We start from the raw sequence: 13,575 nt of genomic DNA, 5'->3' as shown, positions 1-13,575 counted from the left end.
AAAACCTCTGGGAAACAGCCAAAGCAGTAATCAGAGATCAATTTATAGCAATAAGCAAACAAATCAAAAGGCAGGAAAAAAATTAACATTGACTCTCTAACCTAACACCTCCAACAAATAGAAAAAGAACAGCAAGAAAACCTGACACCCCCAAAAGCTCTGAAATTATAAAAATTAAAGCAGAAATGAATGAAAAAGAGAACAAAAGACAATTGAAACCATGAGCAAAATTAGGAGTTGCGTCTTTGAAAAAGTCAATAAAATCTACAAATCACTAGGAAAACTGACAAAGGAAAAGAAGGAAAAGACACAAATAATCCAAATGAAAGATGAAATGGGCAATGTCACAATAGAACCAACTGCATTAAAAACGCTAACATTAGGATATTATTAAAATTATGCTCAAAAAAATATGAAAACCTAGAAGAAATGGACAATTACATGGAAATCCAAAACCTACTTAATCAGACACAAACCGAAATTGAACACCTGAACAGACCCATTACAAAAGAAGACATTGAAAAGGTAATAAAATAACTTCCAGCCAAATATAAGTCCTGCATCAGATGATTTTACAAGTGAATTTCATCAAACATTCAGAGAACTGTCACCAATTCTACATGAACTATTTCAGAAAATAAAAAAGACGGAATTCTCCCAAACTCAATCTATGAGGCAAAAATATTCTTGATACCAAAGTCAGATAAAGACACCACCAACATAGAAAAGTATAGGCCAATATCTCTCATAAACATAGATGCAAAAATCCTGAATAAAATCCTGGCTAATAGAATCCAATGATACATCAAAAAATAATTCACCATGACCAAGTGGGATTCATAATAGGTATGCAAGGATGGTTCAACAGAAGAAAAACAATCGGGGTAATTCAACACATAAACAAAGCAAAGAACAAGAACCACATGGTCCTATCAATTGATGCAGAAAAGGCCTTTGACAAAAATCCAACACCATTTCCTGATCAAAACACTCAACAAAATAGGATTAGAGGGGAAATTCTTTAACTTAGTAAAAAGTAGATACGCAAACCCAAGAGCCAACACTGTTCTTAATGGAGAGACATTAAAAGCATTCCCTTTGAGAACATGAACTAAGCAAGGATTCCCTCTATCACCTCTCCTATTCAGTATTGTATTAGAAGTCTTAGTGATAGCAATAAGAAAAGAGAAGGAAATAAGAGGTATCCAAATTGGCAAAGAGGAGGTAAAATTATCTCTCTATGCAGATGATACAGGCTATGGTCTTTGCAATCACTTGCTATGTATCAGAGAGTTGGACAATGACTAGGAAGGATAGAAGGAGAATTGATGTCTTTGAGCTGTGGCGCTGGAGAAGAGTATTGAATTTACCATGGACTGCCAATAAAACAAATAGATTATTCCTTGAGAAGGTTAAACCAGGCTGCTCCTTGGAGGCAAGGATTCTGGGGCTTCGTCTGACATAGTTTGGACATGTTGTAAGAAGGGACAGGTCCTTGGAGAGGGACATCATGTTTGGGAGGGTGGAGGGATGGCGCAAAGGGGAGACCCCCTATGAGGTGGATTGATTCAGTGACTGAGGTAATCAGGATAGGTGTGTTAGAGGCAGTACTATTGGCACAGGATAGAGCAGGGTTTAGGGCTGTTGTGCATAGGGTCGCTATGAGTTACAAACGACTTTACGGCACATAACAACAACAAACAATGCAGATGATATGATAGCATACTTAGAAAATGCTAAAGTCTCAGCAAGAAAACTGGTGCTGTTGTTGTTGTTGTTATGTGCCGTCGAGTCAGCCCTAAACTCTGCTCTGTCCTGTGCCAATCGCACTGTCTCTGACACTCTCATCCCGATTATCCCAGTCACTGAATCAATGCACCTCATAGAGGGTCTTCCCCTCCTGCGCTGTCCCTCCACCCTCCCAAGCATGATGTCCTTCTCTAAGGACCGGTCTCTCCTCACAACATGTCCAAAGTATGTTAGATGGAGCCTCAGAATTCTTGCCTCGAAGCAGCAGCCTGGTTTAACCCTTTCCAGGACAAATCTGTTTGTTTTCCTAGCAGTCCATGGTATTCTCAATACTCTTCTCCAGCACCACAACTCAAAGGCATAAATTCTCCTTCTATCCTCCTTGGTCATTGTCCAACTCTCTGATGCATAACAAGTGATTGCAAAGACCATGGCCTGTATCAGATGCACCTCAGTCTCCAGAGAGACACCATTGCTCTTCAGTACTTTGGAGAGGTCCCTAACAGCAGACTTTCCCATGATAATGCGCCTTTTCATTTCCTGGCTGCTGGTGCCAAGACTGCTTACTGTGGAGCCAAGCAAACTAAAGCTGTGCACAATCTCAATCTCTTCACCATCCATCCTGATGCTGCCAATTGGTCCAGTGGTGAGAATCTTTGTCTTCTTGACATTGAGCCTCAATCCATATTGTAGGCTGCAGTCCTTGACCCTCTGCAGCAGGTGCTTCATGTCTTCTTCAGTTTCAGCAAGAAGGGTTGTGTCATCAGCATAACGCAGATTGTTGATAAATCATCCACCAATCTTGACCCCACATTTCTCCTCAAAGAGCCCAGCCTCCCGGATATTCTGTTCTGCATATAGGTTGAAAAGGTATGGAGATAGGATGCATCCCTATTGTACGCCCTTACCAACTTAGAACCATGCAGTGTTTCCTTCCTCTGTTCTGACGACTGCCTCCTGGTCCAAGTATAAGTTTCGCATTAGAACATTCAAGTGTTCTGGGATTCCCATTCTTCTCAGAGTCAGCCATAGTTTGTTATGATCCACACAGTCAAATGCTCTTTGTCACTGTAGAGTAATACAATTGATTTATGTATGTGGATCTTGTATCCTGCCACTGTGGTGAATTGGTCAATTATGTCCAGTAGTTTTCTTGAAAAATGGAGTTGCAAGAAAACTACTGGACATAATTGACCAATTCAGCACAGTGGCAGGATACAAGATCCACATACAAAAATCAATTGTATTACTCTACATTGACAAAGGGAATACAGAGCTGGAAAACAATATCCTTCATAATAGCTAATTACAAGATTAAATATTTGGGAGTAAATCTAACTAGAAGTACGAAGGATCTATTCAAAGAAAATTTCAAAACATTACTACAAGAAACAAAAAGAGACCTGGCAAAATGGAAAATTACTGCTTGATCATCGATAGGAAGCGTCAGTATTGTGAAAAAGACAATACGATCAAAGGCAATTTACACATTCAATGCAATCCCATTACAGATACCAATTTCATTCATCAATGAAACAAGGTAGGAGGGATCTCTCTCCCTGATTTCAAATTCTACTACACTGCTGTGGTGGTCAAGACAGCATGGTACTGGTACAATGACAGGCACATAGACCAATGAAATAGAATTGAGAACCCAGAAATCAGACCATGTACCTATGGCGAACTGATTTTTGACAAGGAGATAAAATTAGTTAAGTGGGGAAACAGTAGCCATTTTAACAAATGGTGTTGGAAAAATATCTACAGAAAACTCAAGCAAGATCCACACCTCACTCCATACACAAAAACCAACTCAAAGTGGATCATGGTTCTAGGACTAAAACCAAGGAATATAAACTTCATTAAAGAAAAGCTAGGAAGAACTCTAGAAGTCCTAATCCACAGCATAAACAGTCTTCTAAGCATCCTGAAAATGCTACAACCAGGAGAGGATAAAATGGATGATTAGGACCTTCTAAGAATTAAATCCCTATGCACATCCAAAACCTCTTCCAACAGGATAAAAAGGGAAGCCACAGAGTGGCAAAAATGTTTGGTAATGACATGTCAGATAAGGGACTTATATCTAGAATTTCTAAAATAATCAAGCACCACAACAAGGTAAAAGTAAACAACCCAGTTGGAAAATGGGCACAAGATATGAACAGACACTTCACCAAAGAAGACATTCAAATGGTAAACAAACACACGAAGAAATTTTAAAAATCCCTAGCTCCGAGAGAGATGCAAATCAAAACAGCTGTGAGATATCATCTTACCTCAGTAACAGTAGCAAAATTTAACAGAACAGCAAACAACAAATGCTGGCAAAATTGCAGAGAAACCGGAACCCTTCTTCACTGTTGGTGGGAGTGTAATATGGTACAAGCTTTATAGAAGGCAGTGTTCACACAATGGAATAGTATGCTGCATTGAAAAGCAAGGAACTCATTAAATATTATACAAAATGGGTGACCTTGGGGGACACTATGCTGAATGAAATATCTCAGTCACAAAAGGACAAATACTACGTAGTGCCACTGTTATAAAGCAAGACGGACATCAGAGTTGGGGGAAATGAAGGGGGTAAATAAAATATACTGCATTGAAACAGATGGGGGAGAGAACTGTTTAGGAGGAATATGTAATTTGGTATTATTTTCATGAGAAGAATACAGAATGAAAGCTACATAGTGGAGTGGACTGGCGGGGGGGGGCCTGGATTGTATATGAATGAAATAATCATTTTTTTTTACTTTTCAAAGAGAAAAGTAAACTGAGGGGAGGATTGCATGGGGAGTGAAGTATCAAACTATGAATGAATGGAAATCTAAAGTCTCTATAAACGTCCATGAAAATATATATAATTTTTTTACAAAAAGGTAGTGAAGCAAGGATAGGATAAAAGGATTAATAGAAATACAATTTACAGGAAGATATTATAATTCATATTGTAAAACAAAATGTGTAAGAATGAGTGGAAACCCAATTTGCTTTGTTTCTTTCTCTACATTATGTTTCATTCATGTACATTGTGGTACTTTTATTCACCCTCTTCCTCCATTCACCAAACTCTGCAACCCCAAGATTTCTCCTCCATACCCCCTCAGTTTCCCTTTCCTCTTTGTATATTTGAACACATTTTCTAATTATCTTCTGTTTTTACAATAGTGGTCTTAAATTAAATGGTCTTAAAGTAATTGTTCTTATGCACCTAAGTTAGTTTAGTCAGCATAGTGTTCTTTAGTCTCTTCTCTAGTCTAAAAATACTGTTATATAGTATTCTTCAAAATCGTTGTAAATGCTCATTCACTCAAATCACAATTTAAAAAGAAACAACCAACCAAAAAATAAAAACCAAATGAAGAAAACTGGTTAATTGTGTTTACTTTGTTATCTCTGAAGTAAAACCATTCCAGAATTTGTCATATTCTAAGGATTTGTTTGGTGAACTAATAAGACACAGAAAATAAACATTTCAAAACCAACCAACCTTATGCATTAGCAATTTGCCTATGCTTTTTCAGACATTGAAGTATTTTTGTTCAATTTATACTTCTTTTAGTCAACCAGCTACATAAAATATGTACAAAATACATGGAAAAATATACTATTTATACAATTTGATGGTATCACTACCATAATTCAGAGTCTTGGTAATTCCCATTCACTTGAGTTTCTAGTACGTTAAAGCCATATTGTATTGAGTTTCAATAAAAACACTTCCTTGATGAACTGCTTCTGACAGTCCCGGACTTGAAATCCTTGTAGAAAGCAGTTCTGCTCTAAAATACATGAGTTAAAATGATTCAGTCAACTCAACAGCAACTGGTTTAGTATTTTATTGTTTTATTCACAATTGTTAACTATATTATGTTAACAATAGTTAACTATATACAACGAAATATTTATATAAATTATGCATAGCCAACTTCAACAGTTTTTGTTGCATATGTTCTGAGTCAATGAGAAACCACTATTCTAAAAGAAAATCGATGAGTAGGGAAGAAAAAGAAATAGGTCTATGTCTTATTACTACAAATTTCCACCTTAGGAAGCATGTAAGGCGCACCTAACTTGTGCAATTTCTCTCAATTTCAATAAGGTGTTAATATCTTTTTGATTGTATAAAATAGTAATAGATTACCATAACACCCTATCATACATCGCAAGAGTCCACAATTAAGGTTGCATAGTGGAATGTACTTGGGGCGGTGGGAGAGGTGCGGTGGGATTGTGTACCAGGGAGGGAGTTTTTCTTTTACTTTTCAAAAAAGAAAAAAAAATAGTAACAGACCTTTTTCAGGTATAAATTAATAGTAATTTACAGCATGTTTCATAAAAAGTTTCTAATCTTGCTTCTGCTACAGGTGAAAAGTTTAAGATTTGTGTTATCATGCTAATGAGGTACCATCTCACTCCAGTAACAGTAACAAAGTTTAACAGGGCAACAAATAATAATTGTTGGAGAGGATGTGACGATAAAGGAACTCATACGTTGTTGGTGGGATTGTAAAAAATAGTACAACCATTCTGGAAGGCAGTTTGGTGTTTTCTCAAAAAGCTGAACATAGAAATTCCATATGACCCAGCTACTCCACTACTTGGAATATACCCTGAGAGAATGAGAACTGAGGCACAAACAGAGATTTGTACATCAATGTTCCAGCATTATTTACCATCGCAAGAACATGGAAACAGCCTAAATGTCCACCCATAAATTAATGGATTGAGGAACTATGGTACATTCACACAATGTAATACTATGCAGCATACAGGAGCAATGACTTTGTAAATTATTACCTAACTTGGGAAGGCCTGGAGAACATTATGCTGAGTAAACTAGTTAAGTCCCACAAGGAAAAATATTGTATAAAACCATTATTGCAAAATGAGTATACAGATCGAAGAGGGGTGAGAGAGGTTGGAAACAAAGGGATGAAGATGTGCAGAGGAAAGTTGAAAAAAATTGTTCTTGAAAACAATGTATTCAAATTTTGTAAATAAACTAGTAGAAAATAAAAAAGAAACAGAAGAGAAATCTGAGTTAATAAACTTAAAAAAAATAAAGAAAGTGCTGTATAAGACCATTATTGTAGAATGAGTGCAAGGATCCAAGAAGGGTAGGGGGAAGCAGAAGAGTGAGGATATGCAAATGCAGTGGTAGGTGAGAGGGTGCTTAAACATAGGTTTGCACAATTTGTTGAGTGAAGAGAGGGGTGGGTAAAGGAAAGGGGAAAGATCCATTGTGAAAAACAATGGATACAAACTTTGTAAGTAAACCAGCATAATTTTTTTTAAAAAATTAAAAATTAATTGTTGAGTTGAAGGAAGGAAGATGTATGTAACAATAAATGAAAATTTTAAAAAATAAGAAAAGTAAACATAATGTTTTTTAATTTCAAAAACATTTCATTTTTCTTTGTCATGCCTGATCTTTCTGTTCTTTAATTTGGCTATGTGGAACTTTCACTTGTTCCTGTTCCCTGAGTCCTTTTCTATCATAATTCATAAAGGTCACATTACAGATAAGCTACATTATTTTAAACGTTGAGTGCAGCAAATCACTTAGTTCACAATGCTTTATAATCAAGCACTTTATAATCAACACTGTCAGTGCTGAAATTTGACATGTAATAATTTATTCTACAGCATGGAGGTGTGTTCTGTAAATAGAGATGAAACAATTGGACTATGGAAAAGCTTAATAAATGGTTAACGAATTGTCTTAATAACTCTAGTAGAGATTTAAGCAGTTCTCTAGATACACCATTACTGCAGCTGATGTTATTATTACACTATGCCCTAGTAAGTGTCTGATTTTCTGTAGATATGGGCATAGTCTAAGGAAAGGAAAAGAAAAATCACTTAATCTTTTAAGCTGTTGAATTTTTACTTAAGTTAGAATAGCTGTTGAATCCATTCTCTCATTGAAACACAAGAGAGTCTTTTGTTAAATGAAATATATTTTTCTCTAAAGGAGATCATAACTGGGAAGGTATACTTTAATAAGGAATAATTTTAAAGCTTCTATTGGTGATCAATGATCAGTCCAAACTAGTATGAAAATCACTTACCTCAAACACTTGGTTCAAAATAGTTATAATTTTCCCTGATGATTTCTTTTTTGTCTGCATAACCTATACCTTCAATATTTAGTATTTTGTTACTTCTTTACTATTTACGAAAAAATTAATTTTCTTTTAGATAAGATACTATATCAGATCATAAAAGAAAAATGACTCTTATTTAAATTACTAAGAATAAATCCAAAGAAAAGATTTGTAACTTTTAACATAAAATTGGAAGGGAGAAAGTTTATCCGTATACTAATTTAAAAAAATTCTTTTTCTTACTCAGAAACTGCTGTCAAATTTACCTCCTGAATTGGAAGAGAAGAATTCCATTTGTGTCTCACCAGAGCCCGATGATACCTCATTCATTGTGTCTTCTCTATCAGAAAAAAATGCCCCAACAGTTTGTGATGTGAGAAGGAATATATGATATAGCCTTTTTTCTGCCTAATAGGTGTGCATCCAAAGATAACTGCCGCCTGACATTCAGCAGTTAGAAAGTGATATTTAAGAAATAGACATACTCTGTAAAGGATGAACAAAACATAGTGGTTACAACGTTTAGTGCATGTGAAATTTTAAAATATTGAGAGGGGTTTTTTTTCTCACCCTGATGGAACTCTGGGAAAGTTCTATTTAATTTTGAGCAGTTCATCTATGAAATATATAATATCAAATTTCTAAAAGATTTTTTGCTTGGTTTTATAGAAGAATCTTAGTTTTAATGATAGTTTTGGCCAGAGACACAAGGATATTTCAATGTCTTTGCATCAAGTTGTTAAAACTTGATTAATCTTGGTTTTGTAGTCATTTTATCTTTTTTCTTCCCTTCTACTTTCCATGTCATCATATATACATTTACTCAGGAAAATATAATGAAAATTGAAAACAAAGCCAAATAATTACTTAACCTGGACAAGCCCTGACACGTATCATTAAATTTCTATGAAAGTTTGGCTTACGCTAATAATTTAAAATCTTTGTGAGTACTAGTATATATGGGAGCTCTGGTGGCCTGATGGCAAGAAGCTGTGCTGAAATCCTGAAGGATGTGGTTTGAATCCACGAGCTGCTCTGTGAGAGAAGGATGGGTAATCTCATGTGCAATTAACTGCCTCTGAAAACCCACCAGAGGGTCACCTATGTGTGGGTTCCAACCCCATGGAACATGACGACAACAACAACAACAACTAGGATGTAATTGTAAATTGCTGGTATTCTTCCATTATCTAACTCAAATACTGGAGGATGTAGTAAAAACTAAGTCACCCATATAAAGTCAATTATTAAGCATAGAGAAAAAAAACCAAAACTGTTGTAAAAGATTAGCCTTAAAGAAAATTCCCATTTCTTTGAATGATAAAGATAAAATTCACATTCTATTAATAAATTTATGTAATGGAGCTAGAGGAAATGGTGTATAAATATTATGTTCATCACCATTTTCATAATATTTTCAGTTCTTACTTTTTATGAATCAAGAAGCGAAGGTAAGCCACTGAAATTATTTTGTTAACTAGTCACTCAATTTTGCTACAAAATTTACCTCATTTTCATGTGAGTCCTGCACAGAGCCATCAGCTAAAAATCATATCCGAAAGGATTTATACTACTTTTGATTTAAATTAGAATGGTTTTAATTTTTAGGATGTCATTTTATGAGTACACATCTAAAATAAACAATTTAGGCATTTGTTCTATTAGTAGGTACCAGATGGTAATATGCTGTGGGCAATTCTTAGCAGGTTTTCCCTTCCAGGCTAGAAGATGGCATTATGAAGACTCAGAGAAAAGAAAATGTCAATTTCTCACAAAAATCATTCTCACAGAAGTTATTGAGCTAGCAGTGTCATATTTATAGTGTGATATTGTGTTATATGGCTAAATAATTATTTGTAATTACATTTAAAATGTTACCATGGGATTTTATCTCAAACAATCTAGGAAATATCAAAAGATGGAGAGAATGCACAGTCCTTGTACCAAAATGGCCAACACAAAAATATTTCAGGAAGTACCATATGATCAAAAGCTAATGAAAGAAGAAATTCAAGCTGCACTGAAGGCATTGAAAAAAAAATAAGTTCCCAGGAATCGATGAAATACCAATTGAAATGTTTCAAATGACAGATGCAACCCTGGACATGCTCTCCAGGGATGTGATATACTCACCTTGCAGTCTCTGCCAGAAAATTTGGAGGAAAGTTGCTGAGCTGACAGACTGTAAGAGAGCTATATTAGTTCCCATTCCCAAGAAAAGTGATTCAACAGAATGTGGAAATTATCAAATAATATCATTAATATCACATGCAAACAAAATACTGCTGAAGATAATTTAAAAGTTATATAGACAGGGAACTGCCAGAAGTTCAAACTAGATTTAGAAGAGGCCATGGGCCAAGGGATGCCATAGTTGATATCAGATGGATTCTTATTGAAAACATAAAATACTAGAAGAATGTCTATTTGTGCTTCATTGACTACGCAAAAACATTTGACTATGTGGATCATAAAGAATTGTGGCTAACATTGAGAAAAACGGGAATCCTAGAACACTTAATTGGGCTCATCCAAAACCTATACCTAAACCAAGAGGTTATTGTGTGAGCAGAACAAGGGAGCATTGCATGGTTCAATATTGGGAAAGATGAGTATCAGGATTGTATCCTTTATCCATATAAATTTAATCTGTATGATGAGCAAATTATGCTGGAATCTATGTGTAGGACACAACCTTTCTTGCCAAGAGTGAGAAGAACTTTAAGCACTTGCTGCAGAAGGTTAAACAGTGCAGCCTTCACTAGGGACTGCATCTCAACATCAAGGAAACAAAAGTCTTCACCACTGGACCAACAGGCAACATCATGACATGTGGAGAAAAAATTGAAATTGTCAATGATTTCATTTTACTTAGATCCACAGTTGATACACTTGGTACCAGTATTTGGGAGATCAGAAGATGTATGTATAGCACTGGGAAAGTCTAGTCAGGGCCCTCTGCAAATTATTGAGGAGCAATGATGTCAGTTTGAGGACTAAGGTGTGTCTAACCCAGGCCATGGTCTTTTCAGTCAGTAGCTATGCATCTGAGAGCTGGACAATGACTATGGATGACAGAAAAAGAATTGATGCCTTTGGGTTGCGGTGCTGGAGAAAAGTACTGAAGATCCCATGGATTGCCAAAAGAACAGACAGATAAGTCTTGGAGAAGGGGCAGGCAGAATGCTTCTTGGAGACAAACATGATGAAGCTTCCTTCATCTCATATATTTTAGGCCTGTTGCTAGGAAAGATTATTCCTTACAGAAGAACATCATGCTTGGAAAGCTGGAGGGACAGTGAAGGAGAGGAAGACTCTGAACCAGGTGGATTGATACAGTGACTGAAGCAATGGGTTTGAGTGTGTCAGAGATTGTGAAGATGATACAGAATAGGACAAGGTACAGATTTGTTGTTTAATAGAGTTGCTATGAGTTATATTCTACTCAATGGTACCTAAAAACAACAACATAAAAGATTAGTGAAATAGGAAGATGGTTTGTTGGACCATTTAAAAGGAAATTTCTTTTTAAGCTATATTTATAATTTGTGATTAAAACCAATTCTGAGCTTGGAATTCACAAATACAAACTTCTACAAGCAGAAAGGTGGTAAAAATGGGTTTTTAAAAAGAAATTATTTTAATCGTAAAATGTCCCTTCCCTCAAATCCAACTAAGAGGGTTTACTGATAGTCCTTGATTTGGTCAGCTATTTGTTTGATTTAATATATAGGCCATATTATAGCTATGATTCCTTACTACCAGAAATATTTCAGATGTTAAATATGCTCCTTTTAAACTGAGAGCCATATGCTTCTTCGCAAATCAAGTTTAGCATTCCTTGTTGACAAGTCAAATTCCAGTTGAAGAACATCAAATATTAGGATTAAATTTACCAATTCATACCAATTTCTCCATGAGATAAATATTTTCCATTATATACAGTGACATGGAAATTGTTTCCAAGGTACCATTAACGGATTACAGGTTTTTAAGTCTCTCCTCATCTTTCCTTTCTATTTATTATGTTTGTCCTTTATATCTAATTCATTTTACTTTCATTTAAACCCCTTGTATTTGGTTATTATTGTAAATTAAAGATAAGTGATTCTCTTCTACAACATCTCACATTTTAACAATTAGTTAATATAGCAATGAATATTCTCTTCTACAACATCTCACATTTCAACAATTAGTTAATATAGCAATGAATATTCATTGAGCTCATGCTATAGGGAAGATACTGTGCTAGGTACTGGGTTTCAATTACTCAATAAACTTTACAATTAAAAAAGAATTATTTCTTGTTAACTTTTTCAGGGATACTAACAAAACTTGTTTAAGCAGAAATTTTATTATATTTTAAGAATTATGCTAACTGTAATTCCTAGAAGATACCCTAGCAAATAATTATGAGAAATGTCCCAATTTAAAATGCCATTAAACCAGAAACAACATATTTTCCCTTTTTTGCAAATAGCATACCCAGATAAATAATGAGCACAAACTAAAATATGTGTAGACGACAAAATTTTGTACAAATATTTGGCATAGTATGCCTATGCATATATTGTGCATACTTAAAGACGTTTCCAGAAGTTAATTTTTGCCTCATTCATTTTATAGTAAAAAATTATCACTTTTTATCAGATTTGTATAATAAAGTTACAAGCTATAACCAAGAAGTCAGGACTGAGTTTGGAGGTAGCTCTTTAAAGGAAAAATAAATAATTGAAAAAATGAGTTTGTTTCTATTAATTTAACTTAATAACCTTTTAAAATAACTTTTAAAAAGGTATCTGTTTGAGCCTGTCTATAACCCATACTTTATCAATTGGAAGGGTAAATGAAGCGCAGTTGGTGTTGACATACATGATATCAAGTAGCTATCAAAAGGAATCTCATTTTAATCTATATTCATATAATTATCACAGTAATCTTCCAACTCTCATTTTTTAATTGGAAGAGTAAACAAAGCATACTTGACTGACCATCAGTGACTCAACAGTTAAATGCAAAACCTGTTTAGTATCATCTTAAGTGAAACAAATAAGCTATGTTAGGCCTGCTTATTTTATAGACTAATTATGTCTTACTAGCACCAATGTCTTTGATCAAAGAGAATGAGTCACTTTAGCCATATGGAATTCTGTATTTATCACTTCCATCACCATGCCATTTATCTCACAATTCACTGCATTTGGTTTAGAAAAATATTTCCTTCAAGTGAAGTTCCCATGAGATCAGCATTATCCCAGCAACAATTCTATTGTTGGACTGGAAAAACAAACAAACCCCAAAACCAAAAAACCCCAAACACTCTGAAATTAGCAACACATATAAATATTGATACAGGGTGGTTATGAAAATACTATGCAGGGTTGCAAAGTTTGCAAAAATGATGAGTTTCATAGGTGAGTGATTTACATAAAATTTGGTAAATCATAACATTACACTCAGGTCTTCATCGTATCTCAGTGATTGTGTTCCAGTACCGGAATTGTGCTAGCAACCCAAAGGTATTGTAGTTCAAATTAAACAGCTTCTCCATCAGAGAAAGATTGTCATTCTCCTCTTGTGCAATTAACTGCTTCTGAAAACCCATTGGGGGCTCAGTTCCAACTCAATGGCACACAACAAGAAAGTAAAATGTAGGAAGCTCTGCAACCTAGTGGTAAGAAACTGTGCTGCAACTCCTAATGCACATGGTTAG

The 13,575-nt window shown here is 35.0% G+C and overlaps 1 protein-coding gene across 1 annotated transcript in view; it reads left to right on the top strand.

The window, feature by feature from the left end:
• HDX (highly divergent homeobox) overlaps positions 1 to 11,998 on the top strand; it is a 572,582-nt gene extending 560,584 nt beyond the window's left edge. The window contains exons 8-9 of the mRNA XM_006902518.1: positions 8,110 to 8,217; positions 11,963 to 11,998. Of these exons, the coding sequence (XP_006902580.1) occupies positions 8,110 to 8,217; positions 11,963 to 11,998 (144 nt within the window). The remainder of the gene's footprint in view (positions 1 to 8,109; positions 8,218 to 11,962) is intronic.
• The last annotated feature ends 1,577 nt before the right edge of the window (positions 11,999 to 13,575 follow it).

This window comes from Elephantulus edwardii, unplaced genomic scaffold, assembly GCF_000299155.1.
Source record: "Elephantulus edwardii isolate Elephantulus edwardi_28Jun2011 unplaced genomic scaffold, EleEdw1.0 scaffold00423, whole genome shotgun sequence".
In the NCBI taxonomy this organism is placed as follows: Eukaryota; Metazoa; Chordata; class Mammalia; order Macroscelidea; family Macroscelididae; genus Elephantulus; species Elephantulus edwardii.
Note: the sequence above shows the minus strand (reverse complement) of the source record. Positions and strands in the feature narration are given on the sequence as shown.